The sequence below is a fragment of the Passer domesticus genome, chromosome 7, assembly GCF_036417665.1.
Source record: "Passer domesticus isolate bPasDom1 chromosome 7, bPasDom1.hap1, whole genome shotgun sequence".
NCBI classification, from domain to species: domain Eukaryota; kingdom Metazoa; phylum Chordata; class Aves; order Passeriformes; family Passeridae; genus Passer; species Passer domesticus.
The window spans coordinates 33,370,518-33,396,741 of NC_087480.1; the positions used below are offsets into that span (position 1 = coordinate 33,370,518).

The 26,224-nt window shown below is 55.9% G+C and overlaps 3 protein-coding genes across 3 annotated transcripts; all 3 read right to left on the reverse strand.

Moving 5' to 3' along the window:
- Positions 1 to 1,568: 1,568 nt before the first annotated feature.
- On the reverse strand, positions 1,569 to 9,573 carry METTL13 (methyltransferase 13, eEF1A N-terminus and K55). Its single transcript, XM_064427550.1, has 8 exons — positions 9,110 to 9,573; positions 7,642 to 8,389; positions 6,742 to 6,941; positions 6,066 to 6,261; positions 5,725 to 5,868; positions 5,331 to 5,540; positions 4,856 to 4,987; positions 1,569 to 4,416 (listed from the first exon to the last, which is right to left on the reverse strand). The coding sequence occupies exons 1-8, from the start codon at positions 9,377 to 9,379 to the stop codon at positions 4,142 to 4,144; spliced, it is 2,175 nt and encodes a 724-aa protein (XP_064283620.1). The 5' UTR covers positions 9,380 to 9,573; the 3' UTR covers positions 1,569 to 4,141.
- A 143-nt stretch (positions 9,574 to 9,716) lies between these two features.
- On the reverse strand, positions 9,717 to 13,031 carry ITPA (inosine triphosphatase). The gene is made up of 8 exons (XM_064427554.1): positions 12,878 to 13,031; positions 12,741 to 12,798; positions 12,580 to 12,644; positions 12,031 to 12,104; positions 11,425 to 11,456; positions 10,729 to 10,844; positions 10,239 to 10,315; positions 9,717 to 9,991 (listed from the first exon to the last, which is right to left on the reverse strand). The coding sequence occupies exons 1-8, from the start codon at positions 12,938 to 12,940 to the stop codon at positions 9,871 to 9,873; spliced, it is 606 nt and encodes a 201-aa protein (XP_064283624.1). The 5' UTR covers positions 12,941 to 13,031; the 3' UTR covers positions 9,717 to 9,870.
- A 2,366-nt stretch (positions 13,032 to 15,397) lies between these two features.
- Positions 15,398 to 26,200, reverse strand: VAMP4 (vesicle associated membrane protein 4). Its single transcript, XM_064427555.1, has 7 exons — positions 25,955 to 26,200; positions 24,701 to 24,747; positions 24,362 to 24,400; positions 17,937 to 18,037; positions 17,344 to 17,423; positions 17,122 to 17,173; positions 15,398 to 16,087 (listed from the first exon to the last, which is right to left on the reverse strand). The coding sequence occupies exons 1-7, from the start codon at positions 26,018 to 26,020 to the stop codon at positions 16,059 to 16,061; spliced, it is 414 nt and encodes a 137-aa protein (XP_064283625.1). The 5' UTR covers positions 26,021 to 26,200; the 3' UTR covers positions 15,398 to 16,058.
- Between the last annotated feature and the right edge of the window lie 24 nt (positions 26,201 to 26,224).

Consider the following 26,224-nt stretch of genomic DNA (forward strand, 5'->3'; position numbering starts at 1 on the left):
GCAGCCTGGCAGCACGCCTGCTTCCTTGGCCACACAGCCAGACAAGCCAAGTGCTTCCCCAAGGGGAGATTGCACGGACAAAACACTTCCCACGTGCTTCCAGCCTCTGGGAGAGGCTGCTGCAGCCCTTGTTGTGCTGGACCATGCCATGCAGCATCCCCGGGCAGTGGGGCCAAGGCTCTGCCCTGCTGAAGGGAATCAGCCCAGGGCTCAGTCCCTGCAGCTTTTGCTGCTGCAAAATCTCTGCCAGCTGCTTGCTGTACTTTGAGCTGATGACAGGATGTCCCTTATCCACCTCCACCCTGCTCCTGAGAGAGAATTGGAGTGTCATTCTCTTCTCCAGAGCAGGGACCTGGGCTGTGACACTGTAAGGGGTGTACATGCACCACCCCATCAGTGCCTGCCTCAAAGTGTCACCATCCCAACAGCTGCCTGCTGACAGCCACTCTGGGCCAAAAACCCTCTCTGCATCCTTCCACCCAAGCTCAGGAAGCTCAGGAACCCACCAACTCCCAGTGTCCCATTCACTGGAGCAGCAGCAGGACATGGCTGCGATGCTCTGGGAAGGGACCAGCCCAGAGCATCCCCAGCTGCCTCCAGCCTCACACCTGAGCCCTGGGGTGAGTCACACACCGGCTCTTCTCGTGCTGGGAAAGCCAGCAAGGAAAAAGCCAACATCTCCGTGCCAGTGGGGGTTGCTAAGTGACGGCAGAGCTTGTTTCTATCCCGCCTCTGACAGCGTGCCTACGCTGCAAGGGAAGGAAGTGAGGAGTAAGGGATGTAAACATGAGTGCATTGCCAAAAATCTCGGCAGAATCACCGCTGCCAAACATATACATTAGCTGCGTGTTTTGGCTGCCAGCAGAGAAATATTTACTATGTGTCAATTACTCCAGCCTTGGAGCATTTTACCTGCAGAGGAGGATTTGCAGCACTCATGAATTTGCCAGTTTTCCAGCTGAAATTATTTTCCAGACCAAAATTGCTGTCAGTAGCTGCAAGGACAGCTGCAATGAACTGAGATTTCATCCTTACATTGTTTCTAATAGATGGCTTTTGTTTTTCCACCAGGATGTGGCGTTATGCAGCATTTTGGAAGCACAACAGAAAGGCAGGACTGGACAAGGGAGGGATGAAGGCAGCCTTTGTATGAGCTCCTGAGGAAGAAAGGAGATGGTTTCGGCAAAAAAAAGGGCACACACACACAAACCTGTGTGGTTAAGATTACGCAGAGAATTGCAAACTAAGTTAAAAATAGTGTGAACGCAGCACTGCTGATCTAGTTGAAAAATTTGCCATTGCTAAGCTAGGTGGATAATAGATATCTTTCAAAACAGTGCTCATCACAGAGGAGCTTTAGAAACTGCATGGGGGCAGGCACACTTCAGCTCCAGCTTCTGCCTTGTTTCTCCCCCGTGCTGTGCTGAACTCAGCACAGGAGGAGGAGAATCACTGCAAGAGTGACTGGGTGGTGACACAGAGGGCACCCAGCCAGGCTGCCAGCCTTTATCTGAGGCAGGGAGCAGGCCAGCCCGGCTCTCCTGGGCCTGGGAACCATCAAAAGCACTTATTTAAAAAGCATCTGCTCCCTTTGTGAAGCTGCAGGTTAGCCCAGGGAGAAAGTAGGGCACCCATCTGTCCCTCTGTGGGAAGGGGAACAAGGGAGGAAGCATCAGAGAAGGGATCTGAACAGAGCAGTTCCCAAAGCAGAATCTGCTGGCAAATTAAAAAGAAAATACATCCCCAGCTGCTGATCAGAGGGAGGTGCTTGCTGGCAGCACAGCTGCCATGGTGCAGCCTGGGCACCAACAGCCCCATCTCCTGCACTGGGCAGTGCCCACATGGTCCCCACTGCTTCAGGGGGTGAGAGCCTGTGGGAAATGGATTTGTAGAGGATTCTCAAAGCCTGGCAGAAGGCTCACACAGTGAGCATCTGAATGCAAACCTTGAGATAAGAAATGCTGGCTTAGAAATGCCATGGAACAGGACAGACATTGCTGGGAGAGAAATGGAACTAGAAACAAGTTTCAAAGGATGGCCTTGCAAATAAGAGTAGATACTTTGGAGAAATAGAACTGTGAAAGATGCACTGTAGTAGGACCCACAAGGGATAATTTTAGATGATTGGCTTTAAGGCATCTACAGCATGGTGTGGCAAATGCTGATAGGCCAAGAAACACTTATGGTGCATTGTAATTAATGATTGTGATGGTGTGAATTATAACATCTGTATTGTCTCACCCTTCGCTTGAGACTTAAAACGGAATACAAGTTTTTAAAATGCCTCTCAGTTGCCCCATCTCTTGGTCAGAAAAGGGTAAAATCTGACAAGAGCCTTTTGGGGTGTCCTTTCCATGGCCCCATGAGCTGGGGAAATGCAAACTCTCAGCTCACACACCCCCTCACTCTGCTTTGGAAGTGGCAGAGGTTTTCCCACAGATGGAGGAGAGCTGGCTCCTTCCAGGCAAGGAAGGGGAGCTGAGAGCCAGATCCCTCCTGGAGGGAGGAGGGATGTGTGTTGTTGCACACTACTTGTGGTGTGTTGTTAGCTCCCTGGGCTCTGGGGAGGTGGCTGGGGAGGGTTTGCTTTGGGAAGCAGCTCTCAGCAGGGCTGGTTCACAGGCTGTCCTCTCAGGCTGCCAGCGGCAAAGGGAGCATGGAGTGAGGGTGCAGGGTCAGTGGCAGAGCACCAATATGTCCCCTTGCTGCCTGCAAGCTGGTCACTTTGTACCATGTCTCAGGCTCATTTCGGCACCAGCTGCTGCAGAGGAGAAAGACAAGTCCCCAAAAATGGCTTCTGATGAATGAATGAGAACCTGCAGGTCTGTGACCAGCCAGGACACACACGATGCCTCAGGTTTTAACTTTTATATTTTTCAGATTCTGTACTGCTTTAGTGTGTGGGTCTGGGCTTCATACTAGGGGATGGTGAGCTCTCTGCACAGAGCAGGAGACAAACCAATTCCTTCTCTAGCTGGGTACCAAGGACAAATGATCCAAATCTCAGGCCCAAGATCATAAACAACATGGACTGAAGAGAGAAAAACAAGCAGGATGGGACTGCATGGGCTAAAGCTGGAATTGGACAATTAACTCAAATATACAAATGGAGCAGAACTTATAGAAGTGAGAGACCCTGTGACCTGTCGTGCATTTTGGGCCCATCTTGGTTCACCTGGGGTGCAGCCCTGACTGGGCTCTTGTGCTGCCCAAGGTGGATCCATTGAGGCCTCCTCATAAATCCCTACTTTATTCTTTAACTCTGTCTAGCCTCTGTTCTAGGTCAGCCTTCACAGGGCATCACAGAGGCCAGCTCTTGACTGAGCTGTCTGGGCAGGATTGGGGTGCTGTGGGAACAGCCCAATGGGTATTTTCTGGCTGCCCTTTCATGCTGCAGGAAGGCTGCCCTGCACCAGCTGGGTGAGGGGATGGTGTGGCCAGGAGCCTGAGCCCAGGGCTGGGTCCCTGCTGGCCCTGGGGCAGAAGGGCTCTGAGCTGGGGGGTTTCAGTTCAGTGGTGATGGCTGGAGAGATTCAGAAGAGGGAAATGTAGTGGGATGCAGCTTGGGGAGGGCGAGTGGTGAGGGGGCAGTGGGGTTCAAGGGGCAGCTGCCTGCTCCCAGGACACACCTTTGAAGTGCAGAGATGACTGTAGTTTTTCCAGGGGTGTGGGTGCTTCAGAAATAAGTCTGAAACAGCAAAGCACTGCAGGCCTCAGAGCACCCCTGAGTACTTTATTCTCACAGCTCACAGCCCTCCCACACACATCCACAGGCAGGCTTGGAGCAGCCTGGGGCTCAGCAGAGACACCAGGCACGCTGGAGCCGCAGGGACAGGCACCATCAGAACAAATGGAGCTGTGCTGAAGGGGAAGAACAATCGGAGGGATGCTCTTCCCAAGGTGGGAAAGCAACGAGGACAGAGCCAAACCCACAGCCTGCCAGGCCCACAGCACCTTCCTCACCCCACCTTGGGCTGCACAGCCCTGCACGGTGCTGGAGCCCTTCCTCAGGAAGCACCTTCCCATGGCAGCCCCATCCTCCCAGCAGGCCCAGGTCAGCGTCAGGCAGCAGTGCCAGCCACGGGCACCCTGTTGTGGGCCCACAGGAGGCCCGCCATGCCGGGGCAGCGGCAGAGCCCCCTCAGAGGGCGAGGACGGCCTGCAGCATGTCTGCCAGCGCGTAGGAGCTGTCCCACGGCCGGCCCGGCTGGCGCAGGGCCCGCTCCAGCGCCCGCGCCCGCGCCGCCAGCTCCGCGGGGCCGCGCCGGCCCGCGGGGCCCGCCTGGCACAGCAGGATCTCGTTCACCTCGCCGTGGATGCGGCGCGCGTAGAGCAGCGGGAACACGGCCCTGAGGGCGGCCAGCACCGACTCCTTCAGCCGGGCGTCGCGGCACACCAGGTTGAGCACGAAGACTCCTGCAGCAGGGCGACAGGGAGGGGAGTTCAGAGCAGCCCACCCTGCCTTGCTCCCTGCCACCCTGCTCCCTGCCAGCCTGTGCCACCCTGGTGAAAATGCCTCCCTCACCGGCGTCCACCCAGTGCCCCTGGCCCCACTCCACGTCCCTGCTGCCACACGGGTTGTGGTGGCCACGAGATCTGTTCTCAGGAATTGCCTACACATTCTGCTTCCAGAAAACTCTGCTGGCCCCCTGGGATGTCCCAGCCTGTGTCAGGCCACCCACTCCATCCTGCTGTCACTGAAACAGCCAGATGCAGGACCTGCCAGAAGGGGATGCCATGCAGCAGTCCTGGCTGTAGCCACTATTCTCCAGGATGAGGAACAGTGGCACAGCCCCAACTCCACACAGAACTGGCCAGCCTGGCCATGGGGACATGGCCAGATCTCCCCTCCTACCTTCTGGCTTGAGGATGGTTTTAACTTTCTGCAGAAAGGGCTTCTCCACAAAGGCTGGGGGAGGGCAGCTCATGCCCACCGTGAGGTCTTTGCTGTCCACATCAAACATGACAGCATCATACTGGGCTGGTGCTGCAGGACAAAGCACAGACAGTTGTTATCCTATGGGACAGAGGTGAGCTACACACGTGGGAAGGCCAAAAATGGGATGGTCAAGACATCCCTTCTGCCATGTCATGGGTGTCTTCTCTGCTGGGGTTTCTCTTTACAAGCCCTTGGTGCTGGGGGAGACAACAACCTCTACACAGGCTGGCAAGGACAGGCTGTGAGGCTGGAGATTGTGACACACAGCAGGAGATAGGCAGGAAGAGAAAGCAGGTGGTGACAACAGCCCAGGACTCTGCTACCCATGGTGGCACCCACTGGGCTGAATGAAATGGGTGACATGAACCTGAAATGCTCCGTGAGATGGTACCTTCAGCTGCCAGCTTGGCCACGTAGTCCAGGCCATCGGAGACGTGCACTTGCATGCGGTCACCCTGGGAGAAGCCGAACCAGCGTGTGGCCACGTCCAGCATGGAGGGGTCGATCTCCACCACGGCCACGCGGGCCTGCGAGAAGTAATCATGGACAAAGAGGGGCAGGCTGCCCCCGCCGAGCCCCACCACCAGCACTGCCAGCTCTCCTGCCAACCAAGAGCACCCAGTGAGCCACCAGGATGCCATAACCCCACTGCTCGTCCCAGCCACCGTCCCCAAAATGCTTTGGGAAAGGTGCAGGGGGCACCTTGGCCAAAAGAGCCATTCCCCAAGGGGCTGTGGCGTGGGGACACCTGCCCCAGCACAGCCTCCCACTGCTGGCCTCGTCACCTGGGAGGGCGTCGGGGCCCCCCAGCAGGCAGAGCCCCGCAACCATGGCCTTGTGGTGCTCACAGCACAGGTAGCTCTTGTCGATGGCTCCAGGTGGCTCAGTGGGGCTGGGTTTCTTCTTGTCCTTCCTCTTCTTCTTCTGGCCTGAGTAACGGGAGACACCAGCCAGTAAGGCAAGGGATGGAGGTGCTTTCTGGGAACTTACACCCACGGTGTAAGAACACTCCCAGGGCTGCTCTGGGGAACAACAGGCAGGTCCCAGCAGGACTTCTGCCTTCTTCCTGTATTGCTGTCAATCTCTGTCACCCTCAAAAATCAGCCTTGGCCCCTGCCCCGCGTACCTGGGAGAGGTGTGGGGGCCAAGAGCCGAGCCTCAGACTGCACCACGTTCCTGTTCTGGAGGAAGATGAGGCGGCGGAAGTAGCAGGTGCCATCTCCCTTCACGTCCTCCACGACGAAGTCCCCGCTCAGGGGGCTGCTGCCACGGTGCCGCACCGCCCGCACCCCGATGTCCCCTCCCACAGACAGGAAGGGCACCTGCAGGGAGGACGGGCTGCTGGCAACGAGGAAAGGCTACAGGCAAAGAGCTTGGCTTTCCCACTGGCCTGACTGAGGCAGGACAAAGCAGACGCAATAGAGGAGCAGTGGGATGCCACAGGAGAGCTGGGGATCTGCACCAGATTCACTCCCAACACAGGGAATGCAGGGAGCAAACACAGCAAGATTTTTTGCAAGAGCTCAGATGTGTAGAGTTGGGGCAGGGAGGAGAAGACAGAAGGAACAGAAGTTAAATAAAGCCAGGATTAAGACAAGAGGCTGGATGCTTTTAGGGTTTCTGGATCTCTGCTTTTCTTGGGATGCTGGGTTTTGGAGGGCAAGGACTTTGTACTGAATCCTACCACACAAGCACCTCAAATCCTCCAAGCACAGACAGACAGCTGGAGGGAAAGCCAAGAGAAGAGGGTTTCCCCCTTGTTTTGGGAAGCCCAGCCAGGGGGTCGGGCAGCAGAGGCTCACCTGCTGCCGGGCAGGGAGGCCCGGCGGGGCCAGCTCCATCACCTTCCCCGAGAGCTCCGCCTGGATGGCAGCCATGCCCTCGTAGAGCTGCTCCCTGTGCAGGGCCACCGTCAGCAGGCGCACGAAGCCCGCGCTGGCCGCCAGCTGCCTCCGCCCTTCCTCCGTCCCAAAGAGCCACTCGGTCTCCCTGCCCTGGGGGACTGCAGAAGGGGCTGCCATCAGCCTGGGCTGCTCCTGGCAGCTCCTGCCACTCGGTCCCCCTGCCCTGTGGGACTGCAGAAGGGGCTGCCATCAGCCTGGGCTGCTCCTGGCTCTTCAGCCTCCAAGGGAGGAGCCACGGGGAATGGCAAGACATTTAAGGGAGGTAGCACTGCTTGGCTAGAGCCACTGAGACCATCAGGAGAGCCAGGATCTGCCCTGTTTTGGGCAAGTTCATGCAAAAAGATGGAAAAGCCACATCTCATTAGAAGGGAGGGTCGAACAGGCTCCTGACCTGCCTGCAGGCTGTGGGAGCTTTGCAGGCATGCAGGGAGGGAACAGCTGCTGGCAGAGGCTGACACATCTCTGTGAGTGCAGCCCCAGCAGTCTGGCCCTGCAAGCCAGAGCAGCGTTGCCTTCCCAGCTGCAAGGTGTTAAATTGTCTGTCACCAGCATCCAGGCAAGAATCACCACCTTGGAGGCAGGGCAGGCAGTGTCCCTCTGCCCAACAAGCTCTGTGCCACATCTCTGCTTACACCATCAGGCAACACCACCGCAAAGCCAGGACTAAAACATCACCCCAACCCCACACAGGTGGGTTATTTCCCTCTCCAGCCCCAAATTCAACAGGCCCTGAAGGGCTGTTTTGCAGCTTCTGGCCAGGGCAAGCACCTGACTGCAGCCTGGACAGGCTGTACTCACTGATGAAGATGGCAAAGTGATTGTCCCGGGACGGTTTCACCGAGGGGCTGTCCACCACGTGCAGCGTGTAGCGAGGCTTCCCGCTCTCTCTGTCACACAGATCCAAGGAAACCTGCTCCCTGCAGGGGGTTTTGCTGATCTGGCTGCAGAGCAGGGCATAATGCTGCCTGTCCTTCACCGCGGCCACCAGGCGCTCCGCGCTCTCCACCCGCATCGGCCGGTCCTGCTCCTCAGGGCAGATCTCCAGGATCTGTGCTGCTGAGCCAGGCACCTTCCTGAACTTCGTCATCACGTACACAAAGACCGGCAGGACAAACTGCTGCCTGTCCCCACCGCTGGCCACCTGGTGGACTCGCACCACCCAGCCTTCCTGGGAGAAGTATTCCACAGCTTTCTTCAGCACGTGGGCTTGAGCCAGGGAGACGCAGAGGTAGCGCCCTCCTACCTGCAGCACCCGGCTGATCTCAGCAAACATCTGGTCCACCTTGGCCAAGGTGGCCTCCTCCTCGTCGGTCAGGAGGGCATCCAGCGTGCCTTTGTCCAGGACCACTTGGAAGTGGGCGTCAGGGAAGTCCATGTGGAGCATGTCCATCAGCAGGTAGCTCACCCCCGGCCGGGTGCCGGCGCTGCGCTCGCGCATCTGGCGGATGGCGGCGTCGCTGACGTCGATGTTGACGATGTCCTGGCACATGCCCACGTCGTACATCTGCTCGCTCAGCTCCGAGTTCCCGCAGCCCACCACGAGAACCTGGGCAGCACACCAGAGCAGTGAGAACACCCTGGAAACATCCCCCCCCCCCCCCCCATTTTGGGAGCAAATAGCAGTCGTGTGTGGGAGCCCTCTGTGCAAACCTCACCCTGCACTCACTCTCCATGGCCGAAGACAACACGTCCACAGGGGACAGTGCCACGGGCAGAGAAGTGACGTGCCTGCTGCATGTTTTTGGAGAATGACCCCGGAGTTTTAACCCCCAGAGCTGCCCAGACCAGGGGTCTCTCCTGTCCTTTTGCTAAGGCACACTGGGGGCTTCACATCATCTGTGTCAGTCCTTGCACACAGAACAACTAGACTGGAGAAGACCTTGGAGAACACGGAGTCCAAGCGATGACCAACGCCACCACGCCAACCAGACCACGGCACTGAGTGCCACATCCCGTTTCTCCTTTTCCAGGGATGGTGACTCCACCACCTCCCTCTAGGCAGTCCATTCCAGTGTCTAAGCGCCCTTTCTCTGAATAAATTTATTCTCCAAATGCGCGCCCTAAACCTTCCCCGGCGCAACAAGACTATTCTTTCATGCTGCTGCTGGTTGCCTGGGAGAAGAAGCCACCCCCAGCTGGCTCCAAGCTCCGTCAGGGAGCTGTAGAGAGCGGTAAGGTCAGACCTGAGCCCCCTCTTCCTCAGGCACAACCACGTCAGAGCTCGGCGCCCAGGAGGAGCCCGGAGCGGACACCGCGCGGGGCTCACCTTGTCGCGGGGCCGCACGTACTTGTGCAGAACGGGGCACAGCTCCGGGAAGGCCCCGTACCACTCGAAGGACCGCTGCCCGCGCTGCCGGAAGAAGCGATCCCAGTAGCGTGCGGAGCCGAACTCGGCGGGGCTGCGGGGCAGCAGCTCCATGGCCGGGCCGGGCCGGACCGAGCCGTGCCGGACCGAGCCGGGCCGTGCCCCGCTCCCGCCACCCCACGTGTCCGCCGCGCTGACCGCTTCCGGCTGCGCGGCGCGCCCGCCGCCCATTGGCTGCCTCCGCCCCGGCACCTCCCCATTGGCCGGCAGCTCCGCCCCAACTGCTCCCCATTGGCCGGCTGCTCTGCCCCCCAGCTGCTCCTCATTGGCTGCCTCCGCCCCGGCTGCTCCCCATTGGCTGCCTCCACTCCGGCCGCTCTCCCATTGGCCGGCTGCTCGGCGCTCCCCGCGCAGGGCCCGGCGCGCCCCCGCCCGGTGCCGGTGCCGGTCCGAAGCCGCCCCCGAACCAGAACCGCGGCTTTCACCGCGGCTTTAACCGCGCAGCTTTCACCGCGCACGGCCGCGGGGCTCCGCTGAAGCAATGAAAAGAGCGGAGAGCGAGGCAGCGGCGGGTTCGAGAGGAGCGGCTTTAATGGCAGCCCGCAGCGGAGCGCAGTGACACGCACAGCGCCTGCCGCGGCAGGGGTGCGGGCTGGGGCACCTGCAGAGCCCTTCCCGGCGCCAGGAATCCCGTGTGGCCGCGCGAGCCCGCGGCCCGGGCGCTAGCTGGGAGCGGGACGGGGCTCTGCCGAGCTGCTCTGCACGAAGAAGGCGGAGAGCTCGCTCAGCGCCCTGTACCGGTGTGAGATGGAGTTCTTCACTGCCTTGGGCATTTCAGCGTACCTGCGGGGGACACAAACAAGCGTCAGGAGCAGGGACACAGCACCGAGAGCTCCCCCTCTGCCTCCCTGCTTGGCTCGGGGGGCATCTGTAGTGACACAACCCCTGATCCGGGGGTTTCCCATCACCCACCGTGTTCTGAGCCAAGAGGACATGTCCCCCTAATGCCCCTCCTCACAATCAAGTTCCTCTGGACACCCCTGACCACGGTTTGCCTTACACAAAGAGCTGCAGGAAAAACAGCACTTACGTCTGGTTGTAGCCATTTGGCTGGAAGCAGGGATCCCAGCCAAAATCCCGAGGGCCCCTGGGCTCCACTATCACCCCCTGCCGTGAGAAAGCACAGAAATTCTTTAAAAGAACAAAAAACCCTTAAGGATTGCACTTCCCTTGCAGGTACATTTCCATCACAGGCCCTGCAGGTGCTGTCCCCTCCCCAGCTTGTGCCCAGGGTGTGACCAAAGTCAGCAGCTCCAAACTCGGGCTGCCCTATGGTGACAGTGCTTTGACCTCTCCAAATAACAGAGCTAAGAACACAGAGGAGATGGGGCTGAGGACACGTGCAGAACTCAGTGAGCAGCACTGAACAAGGGCTCAGCCCAGCACCCACCCCCCAGCACTGCGCCCTCCCCGACCTGCTCCCAACATCCAGCCCCCCCAGGGCACCACCAGGGCCCTCAGCGAGGCCGTGCCGCTGTGCCAGGGCAGCACGGCCCTCCTGGCCAGCAGGCAGCACCTACGTGGGTCTGGCCTTTGAAGAGCCTCACGGGCTCCTCGGGGTTGCCGCTGCTGAAGGCGAAGGTGCAGAGCGCGTAGGCAGACTTGTCCTCAAAGCCAGCCAGCAGCTTGTACAGGCCTGGGGACACAGAAGGGAGCCTGTTCCTGCTGCTCCCTGGGAGCACAGCACGGCCACCCAGGCATGGATGTGTTCCACATGGCATTCCCAAGCACCACGGGAGGGGACAGAGCTCAGGCAGCAGCATGTTCTCTGCTGCGGCTGAAGGCAGAGCTCAGATCTCATCTCCAGAGCCCTGCCACGAGTCTGGGAGAGGAAGCAACCCAGCACAACTAAAGCCCCAGGTGCTTGAAAGTGATTAGTGCTCGTGTTAATGAGACCAGCGCAGGATTTGCAGTCACACTCTGACCTGTGGGGTCGGGGCACAGCAGGGGAGGGGAGTGTTAGGGAGAGGGGCTTGCCCTAAGCCTCAGGGAGCAGGGGCTCTTCCAGGACAAACAAGAAGCTCCCATGAGCCCTGCCACCAGCCCGCAGAGGCAGCAGTCTGGGAATCCAGGGGTGGAACTACTGAGAAAAACAACACCCCGGGAAGGAGGGCACAGAGCAGGCCCGAGGAAGCTGCTGGCTCCCCCAGCAGGGCAGGGGCCACTTCAGGGGCAAAGCAGTGGGTTCACACAGAGCAGTAACACGGGGGCAGTACCTTCTGGCTTGAGCTTCTCCAGGAACCATTTTCTGAAAGACAAGGACAGAGGGAAGATCAATTTTTGCAATTATCTCTCAGAAATACAGGCATGTTGCTTACATTTTCATAGGCCTTTGAAATCCTTTTCACAGGCCTCTGAACCCCTCTCAGTGTGCTGTAAGATCACTCATTCTGGACTGTTTACCAGGAAGGACACACTTACCTCTTAAGCTGAAGGGGGCACAGTAGTGGGGTATTTCATTTACTGTATCCTAGTTATTATGTATATAAATAATATAATACAATAATATAAGTTTATGTATATAAATACATAATAACTTTGTAATCTTCTGGATGAAAGCTGTCCCTGTGAGAAGCCGTGGGGCACTCATGGCAGAGTCCTGCTGAAAGGCTTGGTGCCTCTCCTGCACAGCTTCCCAAGCTGCCAGAGCAGCACCACAGACTGGAAAGCAGAGCCAAGAGCCCAGGTCTGTCTCTCCATCCCTGCTCCATGACTCACTGCAGGGCTCCAGGAGCAGCCCCTGGGGTGCAGGAGGAGGGGCAGGGCACAGCAATCACCAGGGTCCCTAACCCTGGCAGGTGAAAGGGGAAACAGCCACTTACATGTAGGGGCCTGGGAGCCCCCCAAGGGCATTGAAGCACAAGCAGGTGTCCTCTACTATGACAGGTCCCTGAACCTACAGTGACAGCCCAAGAGAAGGACAACATTAGACCCAAAGGAAGGCACTGCCTCCAAAGCCTTGCTCCATCCCATCCTCGTGTTTCCACTTGACCTCAAAGGCAACACAAACCAGAAGACACAATCAAACCCAACCCCCCCAGAGAGGCTGAAGAACAGTGGGGAAGGTTTCACATGGAGAAAAACGAGCAGGGCTGAACACTCCCTGCCATCCTGGAGGACAAGGAAAGGGTAAGGCAGTGTTCCAGAGGCATGGCTGCAGAACACCCATCCCGGAGCCAGGGAATGTTCAGCAGACATCAAACTCTGTCCTGCACTGATGGAGCTCCCGTGACCTCCCGCTGCCAGGGGGACACAGCATCAACCAGCCCAGCCTGGAGGGCAGCGGGGCCGGGCCGGTCTGCATCCTTCCGTGTCCCTGCCCGCGGTCCCTCCGCACCCATCCCGCCGGGAAAGGGGAAGGAGCCGGTGACCTGCCGGGCGGCTTCGCGGCACTTCTGCACCGAGATCTCGTCCGGCTCCCCCTGGTACTCGGGCACTGCGGACACGGGGACGGAGCGGAGCTGAGCGCAGGGCCGGGCCGAGCCGAGCCGGGCCGAGCCACCGCACCCCGCCAGGCCCTGCCACAACTCACGGTCAATCTTCTTCGCCACCAGCGTGTAGGGAGAGGAGTCCCCGAGGATCTGCGTGACCTGCGCGGGGAGAAGGGAGTGACGAGGCAGGCAGGGACAGGGGCCGGGGCAGGCCGGGTCCGGGTCCCGCCGCCCTCACCTCCTCCAGTTTCTTGGCGTTGCCGGTCACGAACACGACGCTCCGCCGCGCCGGCGCCGCCATGCTGCCCGCGCGCACGGCCCCTGCGCGCCCGGCCGCCAATCAGCGCCCGCGCCGCCGCCGCTCCCCGCAGCGCTCGGCCAATGGGGAACGAGCCCGCCCCGCAGCTTCCAGCCAATGGGGAAGGCGTACGCCCACGCCAGAGAGGCGGGAACTGCCGGGGCGCGGGGCGGGTCGCCATGGCAACCGGCCCCTCACGGCCCCGGGCCCGCCTCACGGCCCCGGCCTGCGGAGCCCGCGCTGCCTTTGCTGAGGAAAATCAGCTGCAGCCGCGGAATCCGCAAGGGGATGGTGCTCCAAGCTCTGCTGCTGCTCAGCCTCCGACTGCGGGCGCGTCCCTGCGCTTTCTGTCACCAGGTTTCCTGTGCCGGAGCCACAAAGTTCCGCCATTGCTGGTTTGCTGCTGGTGGCGCCTGTGACAGCCAGAGCTGTCCCTTGGGAACGTCTGTGCCCAGGACAACCCCGGCACTGAGGGACTGGAACCCAAAACGGATCAGCAGCCCACTCCAGCAGCTCGGGGCAGTGCAGTGATGGCTGGCCCGTGGCAGCTCTCCCTGCCCTGCACCTCGGGAAATGCAGGGCAGCTGGTGGCTGCAGCACAAGCTCCGGGCTCCAGGCAAGAGCTCTGTCCGTAGGGCCGGGGTGCAGCCCTGCAGGAACAGCCCAGGGCAGGCGGGGAGCAGCCCTGGGAAGGAGCAGCAGCCGAGTCCTAGCTCTCCCTCCGTGTACCCAGCCCTCCTCACGGCCAGACCCTGCCGAAACTCCTGCTTTGCAAGGGCACTCCTCAGCAGGGATTCCTCTCCCCCTGGGCTGCCACAGCCAGGAGGCCTCTCTGCCCCTGTGTCCATCCCTGCAGCCTCCTTTCCCTCAGGCATGGGGACCTGGCTACACCACAGGCTCACACAGCAATCCTGAGGAGGAATGCACTGCTGCTGCCAGAAGATGCCATTCCCTGTACAAAAGAAATCATGTGGAAAACAGCAGCTGATGGTCTGTCGTCTGCACAGTACAGGAATGGGTAAAACAGACCCAAAGCTTGGGTGAAGGAGTTGTTTTTGTTGTAGAAGAGGTCATGAAGGAGCTTCTAAGTGAAAACCAATCCGCAAGCATGCAGACACTGCTGGAAACAACACCCCTTCCCTTTCTGCTGACTGCAGATCTCTCTGCCACCAGTCCAGGGTGGGACAGCACAGGCTGCAATATTAAACCACAACACCACGGAGTATGTGGAGGACTGCTCTGTACCAGCCCAGGATCAGACATTTCTAATGGTCTTTCCAGCCTTGTGGGGAAAAAAAAAATCTATAAAACTTGCTTAGCAAATTCTATTCCTCCATGTTTCTGACCAGGGCTCCTGTGGCACCAAGGTCCTGCTGTGGGTGGCAGCAGCAGCAGCAAAGGCAAGGCTGGGCTGGGGGAGAAAGGCTGAGGCCCTGGCAGGGCTCTGCAGCAGCAGGAGTGAATTAACTCACTTTCCAGCTGGCAGGACATGGCACCAAACAGCTCAGCGAGATCTGCAGCCCCCTGGAGACAGACACAGTCCCTCCTCACCCACTTTCATGATCCTTGCAGGCAGAGTAGCCCAAGGCATGGGCAGGATTGTCCCTTCCACTGAATGTATGATGTTAAAACCAGCCTATACCTCAGGAGGAAAAACCCAGCCTGCCTTCCTGATTCCCACGTGGGGAGATCAGCTCCAGCAGAGGGGAAAAGCCCTGTTTATGTTCCAGCTGTGCGAGGCAGACTGAATCACACCCAACCCTCCAGGCTGCCCTGCTCACTCCTAACCCCCTCCTCTGCATGGGGCAGCACTCGGGTGGAAACTGTACAAGGTCCTGGGGGCAGGGTCAGAGGAGGAAGCTGGGACTTGGCACTGGAAATTCTCTGAGGCACCATTTCCCCTCTCCAGAATCATTTCAAACACGTGCCTAGCAGGACAACGCTGCTCTCATCAGAGAAGCCCAAAAAGAGAACCAGAAGAGCTTGGGTCAGCTGAGTGCCAGCTCAGGGCTGGAAAAGAGAAGGCTCCCTTTTCTTTTGACAGAAATGCCACCAGCACTTGAGACCAAGGCTGGCAACAGCCGAAACACCATAGTCCCACCCTTGCATAGAGGAGCTCAGGTCCTGTTCTTTCCAGCACAGGGGTCCCCAGAGCCCCCCAGTGCCCGTGTCTGGGAATAATCCCCACCCCACGGGATCACAAGGAAGTAAAACTGGCTGCCATGCAGGACCACGACCAGCACATCATGGTGAAGAGCTCTGAGTATGAACTGGGCTTCTCCACTGTGGGTGGTGTCAGGAGAATTGTTCTCCAGCTGTGTCTTTATGCAATCGTGCTGCTTGCTGGGTTTTAAACACATTTCTTACTTTTGGCTAAGAACACACAGAAACAGGGACTCCCAGCCTCAGAGCCCTGACTGTCCTCCAAAACTTTACGAAGACGTGCAAAAACTCCACATGTACAGTCAAAAATAGGTTTACTGGAATGTCTTTAGTCACAGCTGTAAGCAGCAATACTGAAAACACTGAGCTTGTGCATTCCCATGGCAGGACCAGAAAGTCTTCTGGATTGTAAAACCTAATTTCACTTTTTCTCTTTTCTTTTTTTTTTTTCTTTTTGAACAAGAGAAAAACAACACCCTTGCAGTTGTCCTCAAAAGAATCAGTTCCCTATAATGGCATATTTCCCTTCAGACATTTATTCCCTCCTCTTCTCTGATTCAGAGTCCCCTCTGCCTTCCACAGCAGGCAGCAGGGAGCTGCTCAAACCATATTATTATTATAATTATTATTAATATTACAACTCAACCATATATACAGATAGACTGTAGGGGCAAGTAGCCAGCTCCAAACCCAAACCAGAGACCCAGAATTCCACAAAACACGTGGAACTGGGATCTGAATCTTGTGTTATAAAAAAAAGCCTGACAGCAAGACAGGTACTTGACTGGAAAAGGGTTGTTTGGTAGTTCTTCAAACACTCCCTTAGAGCTGGCTGCTTGCCACCACCTCCTGCTCCCAGGAGAGAAAACAACTTCCAGGTTATATACAGATATCTCACTTAAATTACACAGCAGATGGGATATCCCAGAGGCAGCTCCCCGAAGCCTCCAGCTGCCTGTCAGGATCGGTACTTCAGCACTATGGGCACTGCAAAACACAAAGAAAGCAGCTCTGAGCACACAGCTGCCCCGGCCAGGGAGTCCCCCCATCTCTGCAGTGACAAACCCAGCAGCTGCAAGCAGAAGTGGGCTCCCAGCTGAAGCAATCTGCTGTCTGCACACATGCTAGACAACACATCCTGCTACCTTCATCTCCTTCCAGCTTCCCAAAACTAAACCAGATGGGATTTTCCATCAGTCTCTCTCTCAACCCTGCTGCCAGCTTTGCCTCTCCCACCGCGGGCTGTGTGTTAGAAGGACAACAGGACACAAGGGCTTTGCTGAAGGAACAAGAACAGTTACAGAGCTGCCCCTGGAGTCTTCAGTGGGAGGAAAACCCTCCAGAGCCAGTGGCACACAAGAGCTGCACTGCCATGCTGGACTGCCTGGATCCCTGGAGCATGTCATTGTGAGGCAGAGGGATCAATTATTCCTGCCTGGAAGAAACATGCTCTGGTCATTCTCAGCTGTTTGCTAGGAAAAACAGTGACACCCCTGCTCTGGGGAGCTCCAGGTATGGCAGAGAGCAGGGGAAGGGACCAATGGCAAAGCCACAACAGCTACTCAATGGAAATTAGGCAGCACATAAACTTTGGGGAAGAGCATTTGTACACAGCAGGCTCACTGCAAGGTGGCTGATACATGTAGAGATGTTTCTGGAAGACATTGCTCTAGCCTGAAACTTTTCCATGTTTCTGGAAGACATTGCTCTAGCCTGAAACTTTCCCATGTACTCCCACCTGCCTTGGGATCAGTCAGTGCCAAGCCTGGGTCAGTACAAGGCTGGCAGGGCACTGCTGGCTTTCTCTGGTCACAGTCAGCAGGGCTTGGCTGGAGCTTGCTCCTCTGTGTGGAACAGGAGCACAGAATGCTCTGCACCCCTTATGGTGACTTAAGGCACAGTGGAGCCCAGGGATGGCTCAGGTGCTGTCCCTCAGGGACAACAGCACCACGGTGTCACTCCCAGCATGGAGTGCCACCCAGATGTCCCTGCCATGGCTGGGCTGACGTGGAGCTACTCACCAATGATGACGAGCAGGAGAATGAGCACCACCATCGCTATGATCGCCTTCATCTGCAAGAGCAGCACACAGGCACCTGACACAGGGAGCCTCAACCTGACAGGAGGCCTTTGCTCCCAGCGTGCTTCCAGCTGGGAAGCAGAGCTGCTCCACCTCCTCCCAGGGGCAGGCAGGTCACCACCCTTCCACAACCCCAGCCCTGCCCGTTGCCCTTCTTGCTCACCTTACAGTCTCGCCACCACATCTGTCTCCGGAGATGCTTGGCTCTTTTGCTAAAAGCTGCTGCATTGTCTGATAAACTGTCTGTTAAAGGAAAGAAAAGAGTCAGCTCAGTGGTGCACACACTGTCACAGCACCCACTCACCTCTTCTAACTCCACTAAGTTCATGCAGTAAAAGACCCAACCACAGCATGATTCACCAAAGCCACAGCAGAGTCAATGTGATGCCCTTCAGCAGAGCACACACAGGTCCCACTGTGCTCCCTCTGTACTGGCTGCTCTCTGAGGACAGGAGCATGCTCTGCAAGCCAGTGGACAGTGCCAGAAGACAGACCAATCTACCTTCACTTGAAGGACCAACTAGATCCCAGCAACCAGACACCTCCAAACTAATGCCTCTGCACAGGGCAGCAGGTAAAGTTGGAGAGAGAGTCAGCAGAAAGTCAGATCTGCAGCCCAAGGCTGAGCAACACCACTCTCAGCAAGGACAGAAATGTAATCCCAGGTCTAACACGAGGTGCTTCCAGAACTGAAGCAGGTTAAGCCAGCCCAGCAGCCAGGGAAGCAGGCCAGCAGAGCTGAGTTTGACATCACACCTGATTTATCCTGCAGGTCGTCCAGCCGCTCGCCCCTTTCGATCACCTTGGTGATGTTCTCCTGCATGACATCGATGACTTCATCCACCTGGTTCTGCACACTGGGGAGGGGCAAAGGCAGCGTGAGAGGCAGGATTGAGCACCAGGGCTGCCCAGCCTGGTGGGATCTGAGAGCTCACCCACAGAAATGAAAGGGCACAACAGTGGAAAGAGCTGGATGGGATGCAGAGAAAGCCCAGAGGCATGGCATGGTGTGGGGTGGATCTCTGGCAATCCCAGGAAGGGCAAGGGAACACAAGGGGCTCAGAGAGAGGACTGGGAAGTCAGCAGAAGTGGGACACCCTCTCTAGCACCTTTAACAGAAATGCAGTATGAAAAGGCACTAATTGCTGTTGGTGGGCACCTCTGCTACAGAAGTGCTCTCAAAGGGGAAAGAAGAAGTATAAAAACCATACCTTATCTTTCTACATTTCATAGGACTCCACATCACACCTTTGCTCAATAAATTGAGGTAAAATTAAATCAGTTCCCTCCTCCAGGAACCGAGTTACTAAATTAAACCCACTCGGCCAGGGGCATCAAGAGGATAGCAAGGAAATGGCTGATATGAACTAAACCAAGTTATAATTAATCTTCTCCTAGGTTATGCAACTCTGTGGGTAGCCTTCAGTGAACAGCAGCCTAAATCACACCCGTAGGGTTATTAAAAATGTATTTATTCACTCCAGAAAAAAAAATACACTGGCAAGAGAGAAAAATTTTCCTGGTGGAAAAGTACTGCTCCATTCTGGTTTGTATTTTGGAGCTAATACGCGTTTGTTTTCCTGGAGATAGAAATGAGGATTTTCTTGAGGCCTGGGGGATAATACATTGTTTGAGACATGCCGTTCCCAGAAAGGCAACAGCAACAGCAGGATCTTGGAGGCAACAAAACAGAAATAGCTCCAGAGAGAAACAGCGTATCCTCCCCCAAGGCCCACGAAACTGGAGCCAACACAGACTCAAGGCCAGTCACTGGGGCACTGCAGAACCAGAAACAGGGCTCTGTCCTCGCCACCATGCCTCTAATTAATTAATTACTTAGAGACACAGGTTCACACTGACATGTTTCTCTACCAGCTACATACCTCTCACCAAGCAGAGACCTGTGCTGATGAGGAGCAGCTGCAACCAGCAATAGTGGTCACAATACTTGCTCACATTTGCTTACTGTTCCAAATACAGGTGAGAATAGTCATTAAAAGGCATTTTCCTCCCCAGAAAGCTCTAGGAAGAGTTCCACATCTCTAAATATGAAGGGGTTTCCCATCTTAGTCTTGCAGGTTGAGTTCCTCAGCACCACTGCACTGTGGCTTCCTGAGCTAGAAGAGCCAAGCAACTCCTCTGAAATTTCTGACTCAACAGCTGTGATAAGGCACATGCTGGACTCCAGCAGCACATGTAAAAATTTGCTTTATTTAGGACAGCATAAGAAAGGAACCCGCCTTCTCTGCTGCATCTCAGTCTGTGGGAGCAGCATCTCTGAACCCACCTACACCATGTGGTGGCAGCTCCCGCCTTCCACAGTGCCAGGAGCTCCTTGTCTGGAGGGGAAGGGCACAGACAATCCCCAAAGACCTCTCACAGGAGCTGCCCTGTGCCCAGGAGTCTGCTCTGATCCCCTGTTTGCTTTACAAAGCCCGAGGTGAATGGCAGAGCTGTTGGCAAAGCTCAGAAGGTGGCACTGAGGATGCGGACAGGAAACACACGGCAGTGCCCAGGGGAGCCAATGTCCACCCCACACAGGACACACAGCCCATGGCCCTTCCCTGGGCACTGGGTGACAAGCAGGCACGTTCTGCAAGGGGCTTTCCTTACATTGGCACAAGTCCCAGCTTGGAGCTGCCAGCAATGCAGCTACAGCTTGGGGCGAGAGGAAAAGCACCAACATCTGCTACCCCAGATGAGCCAACTTGGCAAAACCTCTAAGCCTCAAACATGGGCTTCACACGCAGGAGTCTACAGTTACAGTATGTAAATGTTTCTAAAATAATTTTCTGGCTTGAAAATAGAGAGATTTCCTCCCACAACAGATTTGTCACCAAGTTATCCTGGTACAACTAACAAGTGGGAGCACACAAGGTTACAATGCATCTAGGAACTTGCACAGCAATGCAACACCACCTGTGTCCTTGCCAGTGCAGGGCAGGGCCCTGAGGGGGGCTGCTGCAGTCCTGGGGCACCCCAAAGTGCTGGAGGCAACACAGGCTGGTAACTTCAAGCTGCTGTGGTGGTTAACAGCACTTGGGGGACAGCTATGGAGCACAGACCCTTACTGCCCAAGCTGCTTCTCAGCTTCCTGTCTCTTCTCACTTGAGCTGCTGGCAAAATGCTAAGGGGCCTTGTTACCTGGCCAAACCCTGGGCAAGCTGACAGCTGTCCCCAAGAGAACAAAGCATTTCACAGATGAAGAATGGAGGCCAAAGAAATCAAGGCTTATAAACTGCCACAAATGTTGAGGTGCTAACTCCTATGGAACACAAATGCATTTGGGTAGCACAGTTGGCCATCTGGGGAAAAAATAAACAAAACAAAGCAATGAAGAGGCCAAGCCAGGGAAATTCAGACCTCCACACAGCACCTTAACCAGACCTTTCTTTCTGCTCTCTCCCACCCTTCACTGCTGCCTCTCCAGGAGGGGGCTGAAAAATGCTCAGCCTGTATTAGCCCAGTAGGTTCAGAACAAATTCAAAATTTCCCACTAGTCTGGCATGCTTGAGGTAGGAAACTCAAGTCACATCAAGAAGAAAATATTTTCTTGCTTTATTTGGCAAGAGGGAATGAGTCCTCTAATACAAAGTGTATTTCCTGTTGGGGAGCTACGGGCTTTTGACACATACACTTCATGTGCTTTACTCCTGCCAGATTTCCAAGAGAAATAAAGTGGAATAAATATCTGCCAGGAAAGGGAGCAAGACAAAAACATGAAATATGTCTCCCACGACCTTCTTTCTTACTAATTACTGCAAGTCTGATGCTTTTAACAAGGACAGCAAGTGTACAGCATCAAAGCAACGAGATCCAGTGGCACTCAGCTTGCTTTAGACTCCTCTCTTCTTGTGCTCTGCTGTTCCAGAGTGGGAGGGATAAGCCTTTCCATTATGGCCAGCCTGGGTTAGGTACTGAAAACCTGCCTGGGCTGGTCAGGGTGCTGGGCTAACAACAGTGCTGCATTCTCCAGACACTGTAAACAGCCTGTGCACACACCAGGGCTGTGCTGCCCAAGGCTGCTGCTTGTCTCCAAGCTGGGGTTTGCAGCCAGCATGACACTCCAGTTTTCCACCCCAGTGATATTAACAGTGTGTATTTTGGTGCACATTCCACCCAAACACCCCTGGTTGTGGCAGCCACCCAGGGAAGAGGGAACAGGAGGAAGAGCCAAGGCAGATGGAGGGTACACAGGCAGGAGGCTGCAGAGCACTCCCCAGCTCTCTGCAGAGAGCCCTGCTGCCCCCAACAAACGGGGTAACAGTGCTGAACCCCACCACAAAGCCGTGGATTGAAGGTGCTGCTTAGTCCCAGCTGGGAGGAAAGCAGCAGTCTATGCCTCCCTGAGGCCTTTCAGTCACTGAAAGGATTATATCCAACAATGATACCTGTCAACCTGGTCTTGGTATCACCTTCAGATGAAAGCCTGGACTGTGGTGGGGGTTCACTGCACAACCTGCAATGAGCCCTGGGAAGCTGCAGTCAGCTCCTGCCTCAAGAGTTCAAACCATTCCCCAAACCTTCCCCCTGCTCAGGGCCTGCAGCCAGCCAGAGCCACTGGGGCTGGCAATGCTGACCCCCAGAGCTGCACCATGGGGGATTCACAGAGACCAAGAGGCTCCTGGGGAACCCCAGCACTGTGCTGAGCCTCAGCAGCAGCACGAACAAGGACCCAATGGCACAGTTCCCTGAAAGCACAAACATCAGCAGTAAAGTGAGTCAAACAGTGCAGAAAAGGGGCTGATTTTAGCAGAAATTTTGAAAAGATGGTCTGTGATGAGAAGCTCCTTTTCCAAAATAAAGAAATCCAGCTGGAAGATGAACATCCCAGCTTCCCTTGAAAAGACTCTCATGCACACATTCAGCACTTCTTCCAAAGCCTCAAAGCAAAGGCAGAGAAAGGAGAACAGCTCTCCCTTACCTGTTCTTTGTGCCTTTGGGGAAAAGGATAAAAGCCCTTCAAAAGCTGTGCTTCAGCTCCAGCCCACCCTGGGCATGGGAGGCCTCAAAGGGACCCACGTGGACTCTCAACTACCAGAGGAGAGTCCACCCCAACCAAGCAGCCTCCAGACACACCAGGACAAAGCTCAGCTTGAAGGGGACTGACACTTCCTCCTGTCACTCTTGCTGACTGCCACTCACCTCCTTCCCCTACAAGGTTAGCAGTGTTCCCCACAGCTGAGCCAGCCTTGAGGGTCTCTGCTGCCAAACTCCACCCTGACCCAATCCATCCCCCTTTCCTGCCAAGGACAATGAGGAAAACTTTCCAGTCTTGCCCCTCACGTTTAACATGTTCCACACCTTTGCTCCCATAATCCCTTCACTTTTTCCTCTGCCCAATCCTCCACCCAGTTTCCTTTTACTCCCATCTTCACACTTCATTCCTCCAGCCTCACACTTCCATGGCCTCTCCAGCTTTGCCCAGCTATGCCTCAGCTCTCCAAATGCTCCAATTCCTCCTTAAAATGTCTTTCCTTACAGTTTTTCAGCAGCAACCCAACCCTTTCTTTGTTGAAACAAAGAAAACTGAGTCACTATGAGAACAGGTATTGATCCCTACAGCACAAGGGCTGAACTGATCAGAAACTTCACAGTGATCTCCATGACAAGAAGTGATGACTGCATGGTGTAAGTGCTTATTAAACAAAGCAATCAATGCTGATGAGAGCAGAAAATAAATTCTGGTTAGTAACAGATGCTCTAGATGCTCCATAGGTGTACCCCTTGATAGCCCAAGGGACATATTCCGTGCCACATCCACTGTATCCAGGCAATCCCTGGCAATGGACAAGCCTCCTGTGTAGGCCATTAGTCACATCACACCTCTGGACCCACCAGCTCCTGGCTAAATGCTCCTTTCACTTTTCTTCCTTTTCACAGGTGCCCTGTCCTCCTCTACCTAAGGCACTGCTCCTTTCTGCCAGGCTGAGACAGGCAAGAGAAGAGCTCCTGTGTTCTCCCAACAGGGAGCACAGCAGACACTGCAGGTGCTGTCCAGCAGAGGAGGCTGAAGGATGGACACTACCCCATCTCTACCTTTCTGTGGAGGTGAGACCCCCTCATACACCCAGTTCTCAGCCTTCTCACTCCCTCCAGATCATGCCCCAGAAGGGAAGCTCCATCCACACTGGCTTACTCCAAAGAGCAGTTCCTCCCTACCAGCAGCATCCCCACACTCTGGGGGGAACAGAGATGCCCTAAAAACTCAGGGTGCAGCCACCTGTGCTCTGCCTCTTGTGCAGCTCAAGTGTCCTTCACCCTCAAGATAACAAGCACAGCCTAATGCTGATGGTGGCAGTGAGTCACCCCAGAGCTGTGCTGGCTTCTTCCTGGCATGGAAAAAATCCCTAACCAAGAGCTGCAAACAATGAACAGCCTGAACAATGCCCAGGCAGCAGTCCCCACACAGATCTCTGTCCTGGCTCCACACACATCAGCAAAGGAACACAGACCAGAGATCTGTGAGTAAGCCCACACTTGTGATTAAGTACCACCACCACATCCTTCACAGGAAAAACTGGAGCCCTGAACGAGCTTCATCCAGGAAATGACTCGATGGGAGGAGGATCCAGAGTGATCACTCCTTCCTTCTTGCCCCACTCCTCCTCCAGCTGTAATGGTTTCCTGTTTTCCAGCAGCTTTGACCCCAGTGAGTCACTGCTCATCTCCAGGTCACCTATATTAGGTTTTTAGCTGGAGAAGAGGATGCCAGAGCACCAGCTGCTGCCCAAACCCCACGGTCTGGTGTGTTCCTGACCACTTACTTTCTTGAAACATTAAGGAGCATGTTACAGGATGAGGTAACAAAAGCCTCAAAAATCAAAAAATGATGCTAGAAAAGGTTAAAATTCAGGGTTAATGCTGTAGATAAAGAGCCTCACAAAATCATGGAACAGGTCACCACCAGAACACAGGCAGGGCTTCAGAAACTCCAATAAGCTACTGTGATGTAATGTTATCCCTTTACCTCTCTGAACACACAATTTCTTGACAGGCTGCATCAAAGCTAAGATTTCCTTTAGCTGTGGACACATGGGGTAGGACAGGTCAGTTAGAAGAACACAGGCACAAGGAATGTTCATATGAACTACACAGAAATAATCTGACAAGACAGCAGCAGGAGCTCCCAGTGACAGAATAAATCATTATCTCTATGACACTAACAAACAACAACTTACTGCCTGATCTTGTCATTCCTGGGTCCAAACGGCTTCCTCCTGCAGGCAGAAAAGAGAATCAGGACAGGAGGTACAATGAAAACATGTTTTTAAACCAGACCCAAAAGATCTGAGGAGAGAACCAAAACATTGTGCACAGAGAATTGTTTCCATACCTCCCATCAGTCCCTCCCACGTCTTAGGATCCATGGGACACCTCACTCTTACAAAAGGTCACACCTATTAATTCATGCTCAAGGCCAAGGCTCTGGAAGCACATCCCAAAGGAAACAAAGGTTTTCATTCCCAAGCCCCCAGTCTCAGAGCTGCAGGCAGGTATGACACTGCATTCCAACTCACAAGAAAAAGTCTTCCTCTTCATCTGAGTCTTCCTCCAGCAGGTTCCTCTGCAAACACAGAAAAACCATTTCATTAATAAGCAACCACCATTTCACACCCACGTTTCCAGCTCTTAGGATGCAATCAGCATCCTCTGACTGCAGGAAGACCCTCTCTGCTCAAGGGACAATCCCCAGCCCTGCACCCAAAAGCATCAGATCACCCACAGACACCCCAGGCTGTTCCATCCACACGGGAAATCAGATCCACTCGATTTGGAGGATGAGGTTTCTCCACCATCTGATGGCACCGATTGTAAAAGGGATGACCACAAGGAAACCTTGGGCTGGAGGGCAGAGCAGTCTGGCAGCTCCTCTGTTTCACCCCAAAGGGCTCCCCGGGACTCCCCTTTGCTGATCCACTACACTCCAGGAGAGGATCCAAAACCTGATTTTTAAGGGGAACCCCACAATCCCACAGAAACCTGAATGTTCCAGACACAACCATTTCTGCTTAGGGTCAAAAACAATCAGGAGTGGGAGGTGACACACTAAAGCTGTGGGCCCAGGGACCCAGCAGATGGTCCTTGGGCAGCAACAGTTGCTGCTTTCCCATGCATGGATCTGGGCTCCCACCTGGCCTGATGCTCTGATGGTGCAGCTCACCTACATTTCCATCCTGTCACACTTGCTCAGTCAACTCAAGCAAACCTACAACACCGTGCAATAGTTCCAGCCACTGCTTCCCCCAAGGGAGGAGCAGCCTGCTCGGGGCAGCTGGGGCGCCCGGTCTCGCTGGCAGCTGTCGGGAGCTGCAGCAGCGCTTCCGACCACAGCCTAAAGCGAGCTTGACCCCAGCAGGTTAAATCCACTTCATCCAAACCAGGCAGCTGCTGGGACCTGTACTCAAAGCCTGGGAGTGAAGGGACCGTGGTGACAGGAGAACAAATCAGCTGTAATGGACAGGGTGACTTCACTCAGCTCCTTCAGCCAACGTGGGCAGCAGAGCCAGGCCGTGTCCCTGCCAGGCTCTGCGGAAGGGCAGGAGCACACCGGCATGCCCTGGCCGTGGATGCGGCATGAAGGAGCCGCAACAGGTTCCCAAAAGAGCCGTACCGGGGCTGCTGCGCCCCACACGGAGCGGGGCTGGCGCTCGGACAGCCCCCACGGCCCGCGTGAGGCCTGGGCCCCGCGGCTGAGGGCTGCGGCACAGAGCCGGCCAGGGCCCCGCCGTGGGCACCGAGCCCGGCGAGCCGCAGCACAGAGAGGCACTCACCCGCTCGCTCTTCACCGAGCCCGTCACCTCGTCGTCGTTCAGGTGCCGCTTGAATTTGGGAGGCATGGCCGGTGCGTGCCGCGGCTCTGTGCCCGGGGGAGAAGCCTGGAGGGGAGAGCGGGAAGCGCGGGGCAGGCCCAGGACGGGACCCGCCGCCCCCGCGCTCAGCGGGCCGGGCCGGGCCGGGCCGGCGGGAAATGGCCGGTGCCGGAGAGCCCGCTCACATCGACCGCCCCGCCCGCCGCGCCGAGCGCCGAGACACCGATGGCG

Coding starts and splice junctions, on each gene's coding strand:
- METTL13 (XM_064427550.1), bottom strand. CDS start 9,379: ATGGGCGGCGGGCGCGCCGCGCAGCCGGAAGCGGTCAGCGCGGCGGAC. Junction 6,262..6,741: donor GCCTCCCTGCCCGGCAGCAG/GTGAGCCTCTGC, acceptor TCCTCCCTGCAG/GTGCCCTTCCTGTCTGTGGG. Junction 4,417..4,855: donor AACCATCCTCAAGCCAGAAG/GTAGGAGGGGAG, acceptor GCCCTGCTGCAG/GAGTCTTCGTGCTCAACCTG.
- ITPA (XM_064427554.1), bottom strand. CDS start 12,940: ATGGCGGCGCCGGCGCGGCGGAGCGTCGTGTTCGTGACCGGCAACGCC. Junction 11,457..12,030: donor GGGCTCCCAGGCCCCTACAT/GTAAGTGGCTGT, acceptor CTTGTCTTTCAG/AAAATGGTTCCTGGAGAAGC. Junction 9,992..10,238: donor CCAAATGGCTACAACCAGAC/GTAAGTGCTGTT, acceptor TGTCCCCCGCAG/GTACGCTGAAATGCCCAAGG.
- VAMP4 (XM_064427555.1), bottom strand. CDS start 26,020: ATGCCTCCCAAATTCAAGCGGCACCTGAACGACGACGAGGTGACGGGC. Junction 24,401..24,700: donor GAAGAGGAAGACTTTTTCTT/GTGAGTTGGAAT, acceptor TTCTGCCTGCAG/GAGGAAGCCGTTTGGACCCA. Junction 17,174..17,343: donor TGTGGTGGCGAGACTGTAAG/GTGAGCAAGAAG, acceptor CTGCTCTTGCAG/ATGAAGGCGATCATAGCGAT.